The sequence below is a fragment of the Marmota monax genome, unplaced genomic scaffold, assembly GCF_021218885.2.
Source record: "Marmota monax isolate L192 unplaced genomic scaffold, Marmota_monax_Labrador192_F-V1.1 WCK01_AAM20220418_F8-fsc00080, whole genome shotgun sequence".
Taxonomy (NCBI): domain Eukaryota; kingdom Metazoa; phylum Chordata; class Mammalia; order Rodentia; family Sciuridae; genus Marmota; species Marmota monax.
In genome coordinates this window covers 5,557,372-5,576,757 of record NW_026694750.1, presented here as the reverse complement: position 1 = coordinate 5,576,757, position 19,386 = coordinate 5,557,372, and the positions used below count along the sequence as shown (strand labels likewise).

Below are 19,386 nucleotides of genomic sequence, written 5' to 3'. Positions count from 1 at the left end.
CACGAAATCTGCCACCTGACCTCATGGGCTGGCAGCATTCACAAGAGGAATGGAACTCTCTGGGCATCAGGGCAGAGGGATTAGTGATAGGGAAGCCACCCTGTGACCCTAAGGCCCCCATGCTGACCCAACTGTGAGACCAGTGGGAACGGCATTGACGATCCTCGAGAGTGGAGACCCCACCACTTGCCTAAGGCGGCCCTGTAGCTGGCGTGAGGCCAATGCACTGAGCACTCGGTGGACGAGCCAGCCCGGCTCACACTGTGCCCCGTACCTTGTGGGCATGGCGCATCAGGGAAATGGCGCATCAGGGAAGACACTGAATTGTTCCCCCCTCCCTCCTTTTACTTTATTGAGATGGATCGCACACAATCCACACCCTGAGGGCTGAACACTTGCATGCCCTTGTGTGCTGTCCATCTGCCACCCAGGGAGGTCTCCAAAGGACTCCTGCGAGGGACTTGACCTCCATCTTCAGGGTGACAGCTCCCCAGTCGAGGGGGGGCAGTTTTTAAAGGTGAAATGAGGAGAACGACTTCAGATTTTTGCAACAGCCTCTGGCTGGGCCCCAGCTCATTGCATTTTATCTTTGTTAGGGTTGACACAGGGGCAGCACTTTGACCCTAAGGACCCCATGGCACCTCCCACAACCAAAGTGCTAAACAGACGGCCTCCAGCGCCTCCCTGTGCCCCTGTGTGTGAGAAGCTCCTCCCCAAAGCACCTCTGTTCCCCAGGCCTGCCCTGAGGTCTCCCCACAGTAGGTCCTTAGTAAACGTTTGCGGGCCGGGTGTTTGGGTTAATGGAGGAGTGAATGAATGCACCGTGTTCACACAGTATGATGCTTCCCAAGTCAGAGCCCCTGGCTGGGTGCGTGGGCTGACTGGTGACGGCGCCCTGGGCTGGCGTGGAGAACACTCTCAGACAGAGAGCGGGGAACGGTCTAGAGGGAGCTCCCGCAGCTGCCTCTGTCTCTGAGGGACGAGCTCCCCAACCTCCCCCTGGGCCCCCTGGGAGACTGGCCTCGACTTGCTTGGCTCAGGAGTCCCCGGCTTCTCTGCAACTCAGACAGTCCCACTGGCTTGGTGACATCTCCGGAGCTCCAGCCCCGAGGTAGCAGGACACAAAGACCCGCAGCAGGTTCCAACCCAGAACCTACCACTGGGCTCAGACACGGCTCTGCCCAGCAGAAAGAAGCCCAGTGCCCACCGTGGCTCCCACCGTGGCTCCCACTCCCACCATGGAGGCTGCAGAGCCTTCTCAGGACACCATGTCCACAGCCTTGGACACACAATGGAGGCCCGGAGGCCTCCACAAGGGGGCTTCCTCCATGGGGCTCAGGGACCCCCACATGATGACCGCAGTGGCCCCCCTTTGACATCACACATGGCAGTCGCACACAGAGTGGTCACGGACATTCCCAAGGTGGACAGACGGCTGACGTGGTGCACCCTCAAAATAAGACACCAACCTCGATTCCCTGCAAACTGGGAGGTGGAAGATTGCAGGACAAGGGGGAAGCCAGGTGCAGGGGACACTCCTGGGTGTGGCCACCTCCCGGTGGAGGGACCCTGAGCAGCTTTCTTCAGCTTCCTATGGCTCTGCTTCTGCAGCTGAGAACCCACTGGCCCACAGGCAGAGGTGCCGGGGAGAGTCTAGATGGTGCCTACGATAGTTAATGCTGGGGGCCAACTTGACTGGGCTGCAGAGGATGGCACCCAGCACTTCTTAACATGGTTCCGGGTATTTCCATAGGGTGTTTGGGATGAGATCAGCACCGGACCTTCCACAGTGGGTGGGCCTCGTCCAATCAGTTGAAGGCCTGAGTAGAACGACTTCCTCTGAGGAAGTCAGAACCCTCCTGCTCACCTCGGTCAGCCTTTCCTGCTTTTGAACCTGAAGTTGAACAGCAGGTCTTCCGGGTCTGCAGGTGCCACTTTCAGCTGCAGCCCCACCTCAGCTCTCCACCTCCTGCTTGTCCACGCAGACCTTGGGAATCTTCCTTCTCCAGGTCGGGTGAGCCCATTCCCTCTACTCAGTGTCTCTCTGACTGTGCACGTCCTGTAGGAACCGTTTTCTGGAGACCCTGACCAACGCAGAGTGCCTACCCCATGCCCGACACCTACCTAGTCGTGCTCAGTCGATGGCGCTGAGAGATGTTGGAGCTGGATCACAATCATGCCCACGTTCTGGGCTCCACCCACCACCCCAGATTGCAACGCCTGTCCCATGGAGAATCCCAAGGCAGGCTGCCCAGCAGGACACAGCACACTGCCCAGTCACCGCCCAGCATGAAGGCTGCCACAATCCTTGGACAAGAAGAAAGGGAAACGTGGGCTTCCAGGGGTCCACAGGCCCAGACTCCTGAGCTGAGTGCCCAGCTCCCCACCGGGCATCCCCGGGAGCCATGGTGCAGGGAGGTAGTCAGAGCCAGGCCAGGCAGAGAGGGACTCTCCTCTCTAGCTTTAAAATCAGACTCCTCCATCTCTGGACTCCTCCTCTGGGTTCCACAGAGGAGAGAATAGCGTGCGGCCCTCCTGCCAGCCTGTCCATCCGTCCACAGGGCCAGAGGAGGTGCTTCTCCCACTTCCTTCCACTGGGAGGAAAACGTCGGTGCAGGAGGACAGCTGGGCACCCAACACCCACAGATCGCACCCTCAGGAGGCTGCCAGCCTCCTCAGGTCCACTGGAAGCTCTGGGGCGTCCTGTTGCAGTTTGTAAGACCACCTACCCAGCCCCTGCGGAGCCCGCACCCCTCAGAAGCTGCCAGCCCAGGGCCAGCTCTGGCCGGTCCAGAGGGTTTGCTTGGCTCCCCACGGCCAGATGCTGTTGTGTGTGGCCCAGGTCCGCCCAACCTGCTTTGATTCTTCTGAGACCAGTGGGTCCCAGGACACGTCCATCTTGCGCTGGTGTCTTCCATGTAGAGAAGCTTGCTCTGCCGCTTCCTCTGTCGGAGCCTGCCCTTCAGCTCTGATTCCAGCCCTGCAGAGGGCCAGCAGGGCCACCCGGGGGCTTGGGGTAGACCCTTGGCCCCGGGGCCTCCGTGGCTCACCTCTGCTGCTGTGGGCCGTGTCTCCCCTCACCCTCCACCTCCCTGAGGACAGACAGCTGGAGCCAAGGACACAAATCAGGGGACTTGACACTGAGATCCAGGAAGACGGGGTCCTCCGTGCACACACTCCCTGGTCGCGTGGCCCAACGGCGTCCCTCAGAGGTTCCTTCGGCTCTGCCCACCCACACGCCCGGGGAGCTGGCCCAGGACCGTGTGCCTGGTTGGTTTCCCTGTCCCCTCGAAGCAGCCCTTAGATTCCTCTCTCTCCCTGCTGACCGTGTCGAGCTGACCCTTGAGAGGACAGAGGTGCCGACGGGCCTTGCCGGTCCCACTGCAGAGCCTTGCCTGCTTCAGGATGGTCAGGGGCGGGTTTCGGAGGGCTTCCAGGCCCTTCCAGCCTGACATCCGAAAGCACTTGGAGACGACCCCTCGGGTCAGAAGCCCCGGTCGGGATTGGAGGCCCAGAGCTCCACGGGGCTCGGGGAGGCAGCACCCGCTTTGCACAGCTGCTCCTGCTGATTCGGGGCTCTGGAGGCCCTCTTGTCCAGTGACTAGTGGACGGCGGGGGCCAGGAGGAGCGTCCTTGGCTCCCTCTTCATCTCCAAGAGGAAGGAGAAGGCCTGAGCCCAGGGATCTTGGCCAAGGGCAGGAAAATCGAGACGCCTCCCGCATTTCTCTTCCTTCCTACTCCCTGAGAACCATCCGCTGGCTGAGGGTCTCAGTGCCCATCGCAGGCCGCTCTGAACAGGAAATGATTAGTTACATAATGTAATATTAAGGCCATAAATCTCCCCAGTAGCAGCAGCCATAAACCCTGGTTTTTATTATCCAGTTACTGCATAGACCCTGACTGTTCCCTCATCACGGCACAATTATCCCACGATTACTGCTGTAGTGTTCAGTAAAGAGCGTGCCAGGAGCAGCAATTCTGGGGCTCATAAATATATAAACAAACACCGGAGCGAGGCCCCGCAGCTACGGGAAGGAGACAGGATGGGGTGCAGGTGGTCGCAGCCGCAGCGCTGGGCTCTGTGACACTCGGCCGTCTGCCGTGCAGATGGGTCCCTGGCGGCTGCCCGCTCATCCCAGCAGGGCGCAGGAAGCTGTGGGCGGCAGAAGGACAGGGTGTTGGGCACAGGCCGGCCTGGACCAAGCTGCAGGCCAGAGTGTGGGGGCTCGCCTTGGGCACAGCGGCTGCCGGGCGGGCACAGCACCCGTGCTGGTTGTCCCCCTTTAGGGACCGCTGGTGGCCCTTTTAGGAGCCAAGGAACGTGGGTGTCACACAGGGAACCCAAACTCTCCTCGCTCTCTGTTCTTTTTAAAAACAAAAATATCCATTGTGTCTTTATTTCTCACTCCCCCACATGGGAAACCTCCCCAGAGCCCATCAGGAGGAGGGCAGAGAGGGCACAGTCACACCAGGGAGGACCTCGGTGGCATGAAGACAGAGCTCACAGCACAGATGGAGCTCGACATGGCGGGGGGACAGCAGCCGGGGGCCAGAGGGCGGAACTCCTGGTTCCGTGACCTCCTGGAGCCGAGGAACAGAACTCGGTTTAAGAAGTCAGTCTGCTGTGTGTGGGGTGGGGGGCAGGAGGGGCGTCAGGTGCCGGCACATTCTGTATCGCGATGGGGCTCCCGGGTGCCCCTGCTCACCACGGGCGTCCCCTGGACTCGAGTTTCAGACCAAGTCGGAGGCAAAGGGACAGAGGCCGAGTGGCTGAGCGCCTGGCAATGAGCAGGCCGGTGTCCCCAGCCACACCAAGGCACGGGCTTCGGGTGAAGCCAGTTCTCCTCCCAAGGTCATTGTTCCGACAACTCCGTGCTGGTCCTGGGATTTGGAGGGGCAGGTGGCAAGCGCATTCCAGGGACCCGGACGTGCTCCTGAGGGGTGCAGCTTGGACTCAGGCTTGGGATCGACCCACGAAACTGGGCACAACCACAGCGCACCTCAGGGCGTCTGCAATTCGGAAGCGTTTCCTTCTCTCCGTCTTTGATCTGTCCCCCACCCCCAGGTGACACTGCGGGGCAGACAGGACCAAGGACTTGGTTCTTGATGAAGGAGCAGCCACCTGCAGCCCAGAGGCTAAGCAGCACAGACCAGGCCTGAGCAGTGACCAGGGTCCTGTGGGACCCAACCCCAGGTTGGCAGGTCCCGCTCCTTCTGTGCGTCTTCTCTTCGAAATTAAAAGATAGATAAATAGAAAAGCAAGTGACCTAAAGAGCATCGCTGTTCTGAGGCAGAACGTCGGCATCGTGGTCAGCAGAACAATGAGCCCCAGATATCCACATCCTAAGCCTCAGAACCCGGGAGGGTGTCGGGCTCCACCACAGGGGGCTTCAGGGTGCAAACGGAATTAAGGTCAGGAACCGGCTGACCTTGAAGCAGCTGACCTTGAACTGGGGGACTGTGGATGACCGGGTGGGCCCAGTGGTCACAAGGCTCCCTGGAGATGGAAGGGGCAGGCGAGTCAGAACAGGAGATGGCAGCAGGACAGGCCACCACAGGCCTCCAGGGGAGGCAGCAGCCATGAGCCAGGACCACGGGGGCCACTGGAAAGGCAGGTGACGGGCAGCCCTGGAGCTGCAGAAGGAGCCCCCGGTCAACGCTCCAGACACTCCAGCCCGCAGACCACTCTGGACCTCTGACCCCCGAGTCACGCAGCTGTGACTAAGTCTGGGGTTTGCAATCTCCGCAGCAGGACATTCACACAGAAATCCTCAGGGAACGTAGCCTCCTCTCCGCCCTGGGCTGGGCTACGGGCTCCTTCCGCAGGTGACTCTCTAGTCCCCATTCGGGCATCCAGACCTGAATCCAGGGATCCCTCCGTCCCACCCAGCGGGCCCTGCTGCCTTGTGAAGCGGAGGCTGCTGAGCGGCCTCGGGCCTCCTGAGGACCGTATCTCGGGTGAGCGCCACCTGATGGGCTCCCTGACCTGTGTTCTCCTGGAGGCTCAGCTAATGGAGTATTACGGACCCAGACTCAGGAAGGGGACAGTGGCTTCTAGCAACCTCCCGTAGCAGGCCGGGCCGCTGCGCGTCTGCTGTGCTGCTGTTTAAATTGAACTTACGCTTTTTAAAAATCCTATCTGCATTATCTCATCGAGCGACCGTTCCCTGGAACATCATAAAGCAAACATTAATTAGGGCTCCAGTTGGTGCCGGGTCCTGCAGACTCTCAGCCGCGCCACAGGCCGTCCCGACCCGGACCCCCGTTTGAAGAAAGTCGACCGCAGCCAGCCCAGGTCTCCCAAGCAAAGGCCGACGCTGCCCGGTGCCTTTGGTGGAGAAAAGGACACCAAGAGCTGAAGGGCGACAGCCCAGGACACAAAGCCAGCCCACTGATGGCCAAGAACCAGCCACCATGACCACAGTGTGGGGCACTCAGCCAAGTGACCATACCTGCCCCTAGGCAACACACCCTCTAAGTCCACCACACCAGAGCCCTGCCACTCTGCCCAGCTCCAAAAGACATACACATGGTCCAGTGGCCACAGGATGATGTAGTCACCTCAGCCAAGAGACACCATGAGCAGCACAGACTTAGGAATCAGGCGGCTGGAGGCTTCTCTGACCATCTGTTTCTTCATCTGTAGGAACTGCATGAGGTGACCAGCTTGGCCCATTTTGCCCAGGACTTCCTTGCACATGTCCACAGCCAGTTCTCCCAACAGGTCCCAGGCCTGCGAAATGACAGCCCAGATGGGACCGTGGAGCCTCCCCTTCCGTTGTTCATCAGAGTTGCTTGTTTGTAGGAAAGAATTCGAGCAATGCCCAGGGGTCCATCTCCAGGGTGGTCTGGCCACGTCTGTGGGACCTGGGGTGTTTCTGGAGCGCTCACCACACAGGCTGTGCTCCTCCCATGATGAAGGACACTGGCAGCAGGCCGAGCTGCTGGGACATGGGGACAGGGAGGACACAGCACCTCCTCCTTGCTGCCCCCGGTCAGATGCAGTCCTGGGGCAGGACGCTGTGCAGAGGAGACCTCCAGGCTCGGAAGACCCCAGGGACAGCCGTGGGAGCAGGACAGGCCTGGCAGCTCTGTCCCCTAGGCAACGTGACACCTGTGCACAGTGGTGGAGCCCAAAGCCAGAGCTGGGGGACCCTTCACGGGAGTCCTGTCCCTGGATGTCCCTCCCCAGGTGACCGGTGCTGTCACGCCTGCCTCGCTCTCCCCCGTGAGCCGCGTGGCCTTACACAACCCGAGTCTTTAAATGCACAGCCACAGCAGAGGTAGGAGGGGGCGCTGCCCTCCTCTGTCCTGCTCTTCGAGGGCCACCCGCAGCTCTCCCCCACCCCCTCCCACAGCTGCAAAGTCTTGTGCCGTCTCAGCTGGGGTGACCCGCTCTCCCAGTTTGCCTGGAAACAAGGATCCTCCTGCCATGTGGGACTTTCAACATGGAAGCCTGGAAAATCCCCAGAAAAAGGGGCAGTGGGTCACAGGAACGGTGGCTGGTCACTGGGTTCAGGGACCGACTTCAAGTAGGTGTTCATGGAAGCACATCCAGGGGACACGGGTGCTCCTCCACCTGGAGCTGGGCGGGTCTGACCACTGACATCCCAACACGTTCATTTCAACTGCGGCCAGCCTGGAGGTCCCACGGCCCCGGACAGAGCGCCCGAGGGCAGCCGGGTGGCCTTCCAGGAAGGTGGGCCACCTGCAAGCCCAAGGGTCCCTGCAGGAGAGCAGAGCTGCATGCGCCTCGTCTCAAGGAAGCCTGAGTGTCCCGGGGAAGCGTCTCCCTGTGTGGAGATCTTAGGGCTCAGGTAGGGGAAATCAAATCCTGAACGTCCTCCTGCTGAGTAAAGATCCTCTCTGTCTTTTTTCTGAGTCAACACGGTACATTTCTCCCAAGTTTGGAGAAATGATAATAACAGTCACAACACAACCCTTTACCTGGTCTCCCTCCCCCGCCCCCCGGGGTGGGAATTTGCTGGCGACCTCCGGCTCCCCACCCACCTTGCTGCGCCACCTCGTCAGCTGAGTTATTTTCATTGCATTTTATTTATTTTTAAAAGAGAGAAGCTGTCACCAGAAGGGCGATTGTCCTTGCGCGGAATCCTGTCTCGGATGGAGCTGAGCAGCCCTCACTTCATTAAGTGCACAGCCTCTACCTGAGAGATCAATTGCAGCCTAGATCATGAGGACAGAAATCAATCCCAGACACGCTCCGCGGCCGCCACAGCCACAGGTGCCTTCCAGCGAGGCCAGGGCAGACTCCTGAGGGCCCAGCCCCACACGTCCAGGGCCAGGAGAGTGGGCCGGTCATCCAGGGGCCAGAGGGGACAGGGCTTGGGGCTTTTGTGAAGCTGCTCAGTGGAAGGCACACAAAAGAAGGAGCCTCCTGGTACCTTCAGGGAGAAGATGATGGGCACCAAGCAGCATCTGCTCACTCGGATGTTAATTAAGCAACTACTACCTTCTAATCTCCAGGCCCTTCAAGGTAAACAACCCAGAGTCTCTTCCCTAGTCCTCTAGGGGCTTTGGGGGCCCTTGGGGTGGTAGGGGACACAGACATGTGGGCAGCTAATTTGACCTGAGTTGGTCTGGGAAATGCAGAGGGCCCCGTGTATGAGGGTGAGGAAGGGCAACCAGAACTGGATCTTGAGGGATGGACAGGGGGTTGCCGGGGAACTTTTCCTTCCTCCTGGTATCAGAAGGAAGAACCAGATCCCCGGTTCTATGGTGCCTGACACATTGGACCCCCGGCCTGGCACAGACCTGAGGGCCAGCATCCACTTGCCTTTCTAGGCAGTCCCCAAGGTCTCGATCCACTTCCCTGCCTTGGGGAGTCAGTGGGTCCGACCAGAAGGGAGCCCGGGAGTCCCTTTAACCCGTGTCCCTTCAATTTAGCTTTGAAACTGAGCCGAGGGCCTGGGCTCCTGCTTCCCCTCCTCTGGGGGCTGCTTGGTGAACCCCTTAAGTCACGAGGGCCCCAGCCCAGCCATCGCCTCTTCCCGTCTCTACCCTGTAGCCAAGGTCACTCGGTGCCTGGTGAGGTGCTGGGTGCGGGGTGCAGCCTCAGGAGCCCCCTGCAGGCCCCTGCTGGGCAAGTGTGTGGGAAAGATACCCACCCACCCTGGGCCCTCCCTGGAGGTGACCGAGGTCTGGAATGCTAGGTCAGGGTCCAGGGGGCGAGACGTTCCACAGGAACTGCTGATGCACAACAGGCAGGCGACGCCCCGCCCAGCACCCCGCATCCCCCACTTCCCTGGTCCCCACGGCAACTGACAGGGAACAGCAGCAACGGTTCAGGGATAAAGAAACTGGCTTAGAAGAGTCCAGCAACATTCTCAGAACTGCCCAGCACAGGAAGGTCAGGAAGTTCACAGGACCAGGTGGGCCTCCACGTGTCCAGTGGAGCCGTGGGCATGTTGGGGACAAGGGACGGGGACCAACACTGGTGAGCCTCTGTGATCTGGGCCAGGGGATAAGCACCCATCTCAGCCAAGCGGGCTCCTCGGCCTCACACAGAGGAAGGGCCTCCTGTCTTAGGGTGAGTACCTGTGGCACCAGCCCCAGCGTCACACAGCCACGCACCCCACACCCAGCCAGGTTCTACTGACTCCTTTGCAGCACTACCTGTGCTCCAGGTCCCAGGGTGACAGAGACCCACCTCCAATCTCTCTGGGATGCTATCACTCGCACAGGGGTCCGGGACCTATGCAGGCACCAGCCCAGACGTTGTTAATCAGCTTGATTAGCCATTCTGCAAACCGAGTGTGTATGGAAACATTGCAGCAGGCCGTGAAGCTAGATCTCTGTGCCTGTACACACACAGGCATGGTCTACGTGACTTCGTTTCCAGGTAAAAGATAAATAGGGGAGAATGCAGCACTGGAAATAAAACACACAGCCCCGAGCCCAGCCCTCCTAAACGAGACTCTGCATTTTAACAAGATTCCGGGGTGAGCCGCGTGTGCCGCGAAGACCAAGAGTGGCCCTGGCAGGGCAGCAGAGGGGCGGCACACGGGTCTCTGTGCTTCCTGCTCTGGGGACGGCTCTTGACACTTCTCTGTTTAGCGGCTGCTGGGCCAGACCTGGGCCACCCAGGCACCCACTTGCAAAGCAGACACAGACCCAAGAAAGGGAAAGTGCAGATGAGGACAGCCGGTCAGGCGTGAGGATGGGCAGAGTGGGCAGAGGGCTCGAGGACCTAGCCCACTGAGGGTCTGCAGTGCCAGGATTGAGGACCCTCTCCTGGGGCGAGTTGAAGGGCTACTTCCAGCCAGCAGAAGGCTCCTCAGTGCTGGTCAGCGCCTTGAGCCCACGCTGTACCCTCTCTGCTCCCCAGTGGCCAGGTGTGTGGACAGAGCAGGGTGGCCAGCAGGGTCGGTGGGGCCGAGCTTGAACCTGGATCCTGTATATGTCCTGCTGTCCCTGGGAGCCATGCCCTGCTCAGTGGGCAGGGCGAGTTATGGTGTGAACTCACTCGCGCTATCGAGAGGCAGAAAGAGGTCAGGATGAATAATGAGGAGGCGATAGCTGAATGCAGCACAGGGCGCTGTCCGGTCTTCGTGACCTTGTGACAAGGAGAGCCCGCCTCCTCCCCAAGCCCCGTGCTGCTCTGGGCTCCGCTTCCCCCCAAGGCCAGCTGCAGCGGGCCAGCAGAGCAGAGGCCGGGAGCCACACTGCAGGGCTTCGGTGTCCCTCTGAGCACCCTCCCTTCCGTCTCTCGGTCCTCTCCGTGGGGAGGCCCCGTGACCTTCCTGGCCTCTTTCCCCGGCTGACGGCGGAGTTGTGCTTTAGAGTCTCAGCCCTGCCGGAACAAATTACTGTAAATGACAAGGCTGGAGTCCACACAGACTTATTATCTTACAGTTCTGGAGAGCAGAAATCCGAGGCGAGCCGGCAGACCCGAGGCTCCCGGGGAGGGCTGGAACTCCTTGGCCTTTCGCAGCTTCTAGAGGCTGCCCGCACCAGCCCGTCCCCAGCCCCTGGGCCTCAGCCCCATCCGCACATCTTCCCGGGCTGTGACCCTCCTGTGCCCCTCTTAGAAGGACCCTGGGGATACTTGGGCCCACAGGGTGACCCAGGATGACCTCCCCATCTCAGGCTCCTGGACTTAACCCCACCTGCAGAGTCTCTGCCTGTGAGGTGACCAGCTCACAGGTGCCAGGGATGTGGGCGTCCAGTGGGGTCACGATTCAGCCCAGCACAGAAGAGCATGCGGACGAGGTGTCCCGCCCCCACCCGGCCTGCAGAGGGAGGTCCTGACCCCCTCCAGGGGCGGTGCACTTAGGGGCACAGCTCTAGGCCGGGGGCCAGGGAGACCAACATGTCCCCCAGAGAGGGCCGTGGTCACCTCCTCCAACAGCCCACAGAAGTGAAGTCAAATTCAGGAATACGTGAGACTAAGACGGGAAGCTGGGGGCACAGGTACCATGGAGATCCCGGGGTGCAGGCCCGAGCAGGTGACCGGAGGCCTTGGGACCCACCGCACTCCTGGTTTCCTCCTCTGGGGAAACCGTGGCGTCCTGCAGCCCGGGGGGCCCCAGGGCCTGGGGTGAGTGCGCTGGGCTCTGCGGGATGGTGCCTTGGCCCATGGCTGCGGCCCTGGAGGCACACCCTGGGGCCTGTGCTGTTTAGCAAGCCCAGCCTGGGCCGACTGACAGCTGATGGGCCATTTCTGCAGGCCCGGCTCGGGGAACGGAGTCCTGGGTGCGTGGGCTTTAAGGGAACAGAACCCCGTTCTGGCTGCTTTTCACCGTTTCTCCGGAGGCCAGCTGGCAAAGGAGGCGGAACTCAAAACTGCTGAAGTCACTGGGTTCTGCCGGTGCCAAAAGCCGGGACAAGGCTCCGCTTCAAGGGGTCAGGGTCCAGCACCGTGGGCAGGGACTGGTCAGCTGGCCAGAGCACCCCTCCCTCCCCGGCCGTCCCCACTCTCCTCCCCTTTCTCCCTCTCTCTCCCCTCATTTCCAGTTGCCTTCAAGGCCAAGAGAAGCAGCTGTGAAACGCTGACCTTGAACCCTGAACTGGGGGGTACTTACCAGTCACCCCAGCCGAGGGTCTCCAGGGACCCTGGGTCATTAGTCACATAAATTCTGATCCTGGCTTTCGATTCCCAAGGCCCTGGATGTGGCGACACGGGCAGAAGGCGGGGTCTTGCTTGAGGCTGGCTGAGAGGTCACGAGCCCCTTCCTGTGACGAGGGGACAGGGGCCCACTGCTCACCAGGGGCTGCGCTGCCCACTGCGCAGGGACCTTCCGTCTCTGGGCGCAGAGGGAATGGCGTAGCCTGAGACTGTGCCTTGGAATTCCCCTGGGAACGGCGGCTGTGGGAGGAGGAAGGTGACAGGAGGCTGGTGCAGTGGGACGCAGAACAGAAGGTTCCAGAAGCCAGACGGGCGGCCGCGGAGGAAAAGCACCAGACAGACACCAGGGGAAGGAGACGGGAAGGGCAAGCTGCTCCTCGAGACTGAGAGAGGCCCAGGCTGAGCCCAGGTTAGACCAGCTTAAAGGGAAAGCACCGGGCTGCGCCGCTGGGCCCCGCGAGGAACAGGCCTGCAGAGGGCGCGTGGCCGACCCCTGGGAAGCAAGAGCCAGGACGTGCTCCAGACTGCAGAGGGGTCAGAGACGGCCGCAGGAGGCAGTGACTGAGGCTCGAGGGCCAGCAGAGTGACCGGCAGGAGGGAAGTGCCAAGAGGGCAGCCTCCTGAGAGTCCTGGGGCAGCCAGGGTCCCGGCAGGGAAATTCAGCCCCAGGGCTCCAGGGGCGGACAGCGGAGGGAGGCAGTGTGGCAGGGTCTGGATCCTGGCTCTGTCACCCATTGCCGCGGGACCTCAGCCAAGTCACTTACCCTCTCTTGTCCTCGGTTTTGCCACCTGCGTCCACAGGACAAGGCTGATTAAGGACCCCACCAGTAGTACGTGCAAAGCACACGGGAGACCACCTGTGCAGAGCCCAGGCCACACGTGTGTGAGCAGGGAGCCCCTGCAAGGGCGGGTCAGGCCGACAGGACACCGAGACCAGGCCTGGGCACAGCGAGGTCGGGGTTAGACACCCGCCTTCCTAAGTCAGTGGGGTGACCAGGAAAATGGGTCTAAGTGGGAGGTTTTACCCAAGCGAGAGCACGTTCTCGGTCCTGGGCTTGGCACAGGGCAAAGCCAAAGCCCGGGAGACGCCCTCGGTCCTTGCCCAGCCCCGACAGGCGCTGAACCCTGGACAGGACTTCACCTTGGATGACCACTTCGGGGCAGAAGCAGCGCTCCAGCACGGTTGGTTGGCCAAGCCTCCTGATGAGGCAGCCCCTGCTGACCCCTCCTGAAGACCCCTCCTGCAGACCCCACCTGCAGTCCCCACCTGATGACCCCTTCCTGCAGACCCTTCCTGCAGACCCCACCTGATGACCCCTCCTGCTGACCCCTTCCTGCAGACCCTTCCTGCAGACCCCACCTGATGACCCCTCCTGCTGACCCCTTCCTGCAGACCCTTCCTGCAGTCCCCACCTGCTGACCCCTTCCTGCTGACCCCTCCTGCTGACCCCTTCCTGCAGACCCTTCCTGCAGTCCCCACCTGATGACCCCTCCTGCTGACCCTTCCTGCAGACCCTTCCTGCAGACCCCACCTGATGACCCCTCCTGCTGACCCCTTCCTGCTGACCCCTCCTGCTGACCCCTCCTGAAGACCCCTCCTGCAGACCCCACCTGCTGACCCCTCCTGCTGACCCCTTCCTGCAGACCCTTCCTGCAGTCCCCACCTGATGACCCCTCCTGCTGACCCCTTCCTGCTGACCCTTCCTGCAGACCCCACCTGATGACCCCTCCTGCTGACCCCTTCCTGCTGACCCTTCCTGCAGACCCCACCTGATGACCCCTCCTGCTGACCCCTTCCTGCTGACCCCTCCTGCTGACCCCTTCCTGCAGACCCTTCCTGCAGACCCCACCTGATGACCCCTCCTGCTGACCCCTTCCTGCTGACCCCACCTGATGACCCCTCCTGCTGACCCCTTCCTGCTGACCGCTCCTGCTGACCCCACCTGATGACCCCTTGTTTCGGTCAGCTTTTTCACTGCTGGGACTCAAGGATCTGACCAGAACAACTGTAGAGGAGGAAGAGTTTATTTGAGGGCTCACGGGCTCGGAGGCCTTAGTCCATGGAAGGCTGGCTCCATTCCTCGGGGCTCGAGGTGAGGCTGAACGTCACGGCAGAGTGTGTGGCCCAGGGAAGCAGCTGACATCAGGGTGATCAAGAAGCAGAGAGAGCCACAAACATGTACCCAAAGCCACGCCCCAGTCCCCACCTCCGCAGCCACACCCCACCACTCGGTTAATCCCCTCGGGGTGAACTCTGATCAGGCTAAGGCTGTAACCTGGACATGTCTCCTCCAAACTCTCCTGCACTGTCTCACATGTGATCTTTCGGGGTACACTCACATCTAAACATAACGCCCCTCCTGCTGACCCTCCTGCTGACCCGCCTGCTGATGCTGCCTGTGGCCCCTGCGCCTCCCAGGCTGGCCACAGGCACGGCTGGAGCACTAAGTGGTGCCTAGTGACCTTCTCAGACCTCGCAGGAGCTGACTGGGGGACGCAGCCGGCCGCAGTTGGAGATGTGGTCCAGGACAGCAGCGAGGTCCTCAGCCGAGGAAATGGAGTGGACTCGGTTAACTCAGTCCAGGTCATTCGGCTCGACTCACGGTGGGGGCGTCCTGACAAGCCCACATTAGTGGGACACGTGTGTGATGCAGCTCACCGGTGATGATCACGGCCCCACCTCGCCTGCCTTCGACACAGCCACCACAGCCACCCACAGCTGCCAGCACCGCCCAGCCCCAACCCTATTTTGTCATAAAGTGTTGGCTGTCTCGGGCGGGTCACCTTGGAAGAGGCAGCTCTGGTGCCACCGTGAAGTTGAAGCATCCCACGTTGAGCCCTCCCGTGGGCGCCGGCTCTACTCTCCCCCTCACCTTGACGCTCCCCCGATCACCAGCAGTCCTAGGAGGCTCCACAGCAGGACAGGTCATCCTGGCCAAGTTGCCTCATGAAGGTCAAAGTCCAACCTTGAAGCCACGCCCCGACTGACCAGTGGCTTAAGGACTAGGAGGACAGGCGCGAAGGCCCCTCTTCCTGTTTCAGAGGCGGCATCTCCAGCCCCTGGGCTCCTGGGTTTGGGGAGAACGACTCGGGCTGAGCAGAGCCGTGTCCTGCCAAGAGGCTGGCCTCCACGGCAACAGCGTCCTCAGCTGACCAGGCCGCTGTCCCTGGAGCCCCCCAGGCAGAGGCTGCCAGCAGATGGGAGGAATGCTTCCAGATGGTTCTGGGACCCCCGGGTCCTTCTGATGCACTCAGTCCCAGGCTGGCTCTCACTACAGCCACGTGACTTCCCAGGGTGCACCTGGGACCACCGGGAGGTGCAGGTGTCTCCTGTCCCTGCCGCCTGCCCTTCTGTGGCCACCCTCAGGGCACCTCCACGGGCAGGAGTCTCTGTGGGAGACCGAGGCGTCCCCCCTCCCTGATGGGCCTCACCATGACCTCTGGCCGTGATGGGGCCCACCCAGTGTCACAGCAGAGGTGTGAGGGCAGCAGCAGGGACCTGACCACCACTGGGCACAGGCACAGGGTCCCCTGCCCCACCTCTCCTTGCCCGTGGCCTCTAGGCCTCACCCACACACCCTGGCTGCCTTTCTCCCTCTGCCTCCCTCTGTCCCCCCCGGGCCGAGAGGGGCTGGCTCTCTACTCCCCTGTCTTCGCCCAGGACAGACCAGGGGGCTCCCTGGAGCTGGGCTGACCTGGGGGCCTTCCTGCCTCTGGGCCCCGCCTCCCTCTGCCTTAGCTTTGACTCTAGGAAACCTGTGTCTGGGACTTCTTTCTGGGTCCCTTGAGAAGTCAGTCTACACCCCGGGAATGTATCCTCAAGAGAGCCGGTCGTTAGCACCTTGCGTGGCCTAACGGGGCCCACCAGCCTCCCCAGTGCCTCTCTCTGGACTCAGCAGACCCAACGCGTCCTCCCAGCTGTCTGGCGCGCACCTTGACTCCTTCCCGCCTCCCCAGCATGTGTCCCCTGCTTCCTGAGGTGCCGTGCCTGTGCCCTGCCCTGGTGCCAGGGTGGCACACTCTAGAACCAGGGGCCACTGCAGAGCGGAGAGGCAGCCCGCACATCCCTGCCTCTAGGACCCCCCGAGGCCCGGTGGGGGCCCAGGGAGCTTCGCCCCACCCTGACTCACCCTTTGCTGGGGCGCAACCTGCCTGCGATTCGGGCTCCCACCGCCGCGGAGGTCCAGCCTTGGGGTCAGCAGCGCAGGGCTGCTGGCTCCTGTATTCCGATTCTGGCGGAGCTAAAGGGCTCTCCTCCCATTCCTTCCCTGTGAGAGCCCTGCCCTTCTCCCTCCCATCACCCTGGCTGCCGGTCACGGGCCACTGTCACGCCAGCCCCACCCCCCACCGAGGGATCTGTGCCCAGAGAGACGCTACCAAACAACCACAAGGCCCAAAGCTCACTTAAGTTGTCAAGCAACCAGAAAAGGCACCTTCCGCAGAGGCAGGGTCGGCGGCTGGAAGGACAGTCCACCCCCTTCCCTGGTCGAGCACCTATGCTGCACTGAGGCCAGAAGAGTGGCCCCCTCCCGGTCCTCTCTGCATCAGCCCCGCAGCCCTCTCTTCTTCTCAGAAGCCCCAGAGCTCTGGTCACGCAGCAGAGGCTGCTGGTTGCCTGCCGGACCCGCTGCGCCCTGCTCTGGTCTTAACACAACCCAAACTTTACTAAGGCATCATAGAGTTGGCTGAAAGTGCCAGCCCATGGCAGCCTCCCTGGCAGCTGGAGTGATCCCCTGACACGCTGTGAGCCGGACTGAGCAGCAGCCGCGACAGGGCTTCAGGGGAGACGTAGGGGCTGCCGGGCTGATGTAAGGAAGGACTGCCACTTGGGCGGCAGCCAGCCACAGTTCATCCTCAGGTTCTGGAGGCCAGAAGCCCAAAATCAGCCCCACTGGGCGGAAATCAAGGTGTTGGCAGGGCCACACCCCTCAAAGGCTCCAGGGCTGTCCCGTGCCCCCAGTGGCTGGTGGTTTGTACAGTTCCTGTGGCCACACGTCTCCACCTGCCCCTCCTCCCTCTCCTGAGGACACTTGAGATGGTGTTTGGGGCTCACCTGTAATGTCCTGGTCTCGAGATCCTGCACTGGCCCCGTATGCAGCAGCCGAGTTCCGCGAGGCCACACCTAAGGCTCCAGGGTTGGGACGTGGTGCCTCTGGGCTCCATCGTTCAGCCCACTCCAGCTCCTGACGGGGACAGGATCAGTCCACTGTGCCTTCTGCCCCTGACCTCTCCCTGCTCTGGCGTGACCACAGACACCGTGTGGAGGCCCCGGGCTGGGGGTGAGAGTGGACATCTGGGGCTGAGATCCCGAGGAGGCTGTGTCCTCCGGGCTCCCTCCAGCCAGGGTTGGACAGTTCCCAGGGGCCTGCCTCTGGGCTCCCTGCTATAGGAGAGAGACAAACGCTGGCTTTGTTCAACCCACAGCGCGGTGGGGTTTCCTGTTCCACCTGGTGCAGGCCCTTAGCAGGGGCCATGGCCAGGTGACCAGGTGCCTGGAGAGCCACAGGGGATGAGGGCAGGACTAGCCCTCCCCCTTGCTGTCCTCAGCAGACTGCCCACCTGATCACCACTCTCTCTGGACTCAGGGCCGTCCTTCAGGAAGGACGACGGCATGCGGGCCTGCCAGGCGCCCCGAGAGGAGGGGCCCTCCTGAAGGGGGACACGCTGGGCCCTGCCAAGGCGTCTGCAGGGCCTGGGCCTGAAGCCTCCCGGTCCCCCACCTCGGCCGCTGGCTGACAGGGGACTCAGGCGTGGGCACGTGCCACTGCTGCTTTGGACAGGCTCTGAGCCCCGCATGGCCTGGGACCACACATGACGTGACACACTGTCCACCACACTGTCCCTGTGACCACTCAGAGTTACGTCTTCAGAAAATGATCTGTTCCAAGGCCTCTCACCAAGCGGGTCCCGTGTGCATCGGGCGCTCACCCGGGTCTCGGATGAGCGCCCGACGCACACGGGACCCGCGTCCCCATCTGGCCTCTGCACACTGGGCCCTCCTTGGCCATCTCTCCAGGCCGCTCTCCTCCTCCCTCATCTGTGAGTGGCCCTTCCTGGTCCTTTCTGAGGCAGAGGCTCTGCCGGGTTGGCTTCACAGGACCCGGGGGGGTGGCTGGTGAGGCTCGTGGCCGGGGTACGCTGGCCTGCCTCGTCACTCTCCCGGGCACCAACAGCGTGCCTGGCTTGGGCTGTCCCGCCAGAGCTCCCCAGCAGCCCCAGGAGTGCTGGAGCCACCAGGCTGCTGTCACAGGAATCAGGCTGACACTGGTTAAGGGACCTGCTCCAGGTACAGCAGGCACGTGGCCCAGTGAAGACCTGAGCCCGCGGTTGGGGTCAGGAGCGTCCACTGCTGTAGTGGTTGGGCTGATGTGGAGCCTGGGGGGGGGGGGCTGGGGAGTGACATGTCGGAACAATGTAATAGGGTGGACCATGGCAGCGGCACGTGATGCCAACCCGCATGCATAACAGACTCAAGTGACTGCTACCCAGAGAAGGACTCTGGAGTGTCCATCAAATCCCAGCCCCACACATGCATGGACAAGCCCACACACTCACACACTCTCACACACACATACTCACACACACTCACACATACACACACATGCACACTTACTCACACACACACATACTCACACACTCACACCCACACCCACACACTCATACTCACACACACTCACCCACACACACTCACACACACTCACTCTCACACACACTCACACACACTCACTCTCACACACACTCACACTCACACACACTCACACACTCACACTCACACACACTCTCACACACATACTCACACACTCACCCACACACCCACACACTCACACCCACACACACACACTCACACACACACACTCGCACATGCACACTCACACACTCACACACACTCAACTCGCACCTGCACACTCACACACACTCACACACCCACACACACTCACACTCACACACACTCACACTCACATACTCACACTCACACACACTCACACACTCACACACACTCTCACACACATACTCACACACTCACACCCACACACTCACACTCACACACCCACACACACTCACACTCACACACACTCACACACTCACACACACTCACACACACTCACACTCACACACACACTCACACACACCCACACACTCACACACTCACACACTCACACACCCACACACACTCACACTCACACATGCACACTCACACACTCACACACACTCACACACACTCACACGGGAACACCCAGGACGAGGCAGAGACGAGTTGGTGATATTCCAGTCCCTCTCTCCTCGTCCCTGATTCACACTCC

General features: G+C 61.4%; 1 protein-coding gene across 20 annotated transcripts; it reads right to left on the bottom strand.

Moving 5' to 3' along the window:
* Positions 1 to 3,846: 3,846 nt before the first annotated feature.
* Positions 3,847 to 16,397, bottom strand: LOC124079199 (uncharacterized). 20 transcript variants are annotated; one of them, XR_009224947.1, is made up of 9 exons: positions 16,216 to 16,397; positions 13,976 to 15,153; positions 12,225 to 12,942; positions 8,011 to 12,123; positions 6,892 to 7,849; positions 6,528 to 6,733; positions 6,122 to 6,167; positions 4,707 to 5,497; positions 3,847 to 4,153 (listed from the first exon to the last, which is right to left on the bottom strand). XR_009224947.1 is itself a non-coding variant. In XM_058572749.1 (6 exons), the coding sequence occupies exons 2-6, from the start codon at positions 14,227 to 14,229 to the stop codon at positions 3,949 to 3,951; spliced, it is 585 nt and encodes a 194-aa protein (XP_058428732.1). In that variant the 5' UTR covers positions 14,230 to 15,153; positions 16,216 to 16,393; the 3' UTR covers positions 3,847 to 3,948. The 20 variants fall into 20 exon arrangements, 2 of the variants coding, with proteins under 2 accessions (XP_058428732.1, XP_058428733.1); XR_009224956.1 differs by lacking the exon at positions 3,847 to 4,153 and having other exon boundaries at positions 4,166 to 5,497; positions 13,976 to 14,222; positions 14,870 to 15,153; positions 16,216 to 16,396; XR_009224958.1 differs by lacking the exon at positions 3,847 to 4,153 and having other exon boundaries at positions 4,166 to 5,497; positions 14,126 to 14,222; positions 14,870 to 15,153; positions 16,216 to 16,396.
* Between the last annotated feature and the right edge of the window lie 2,989 nt (positions 16,398 to 19,386).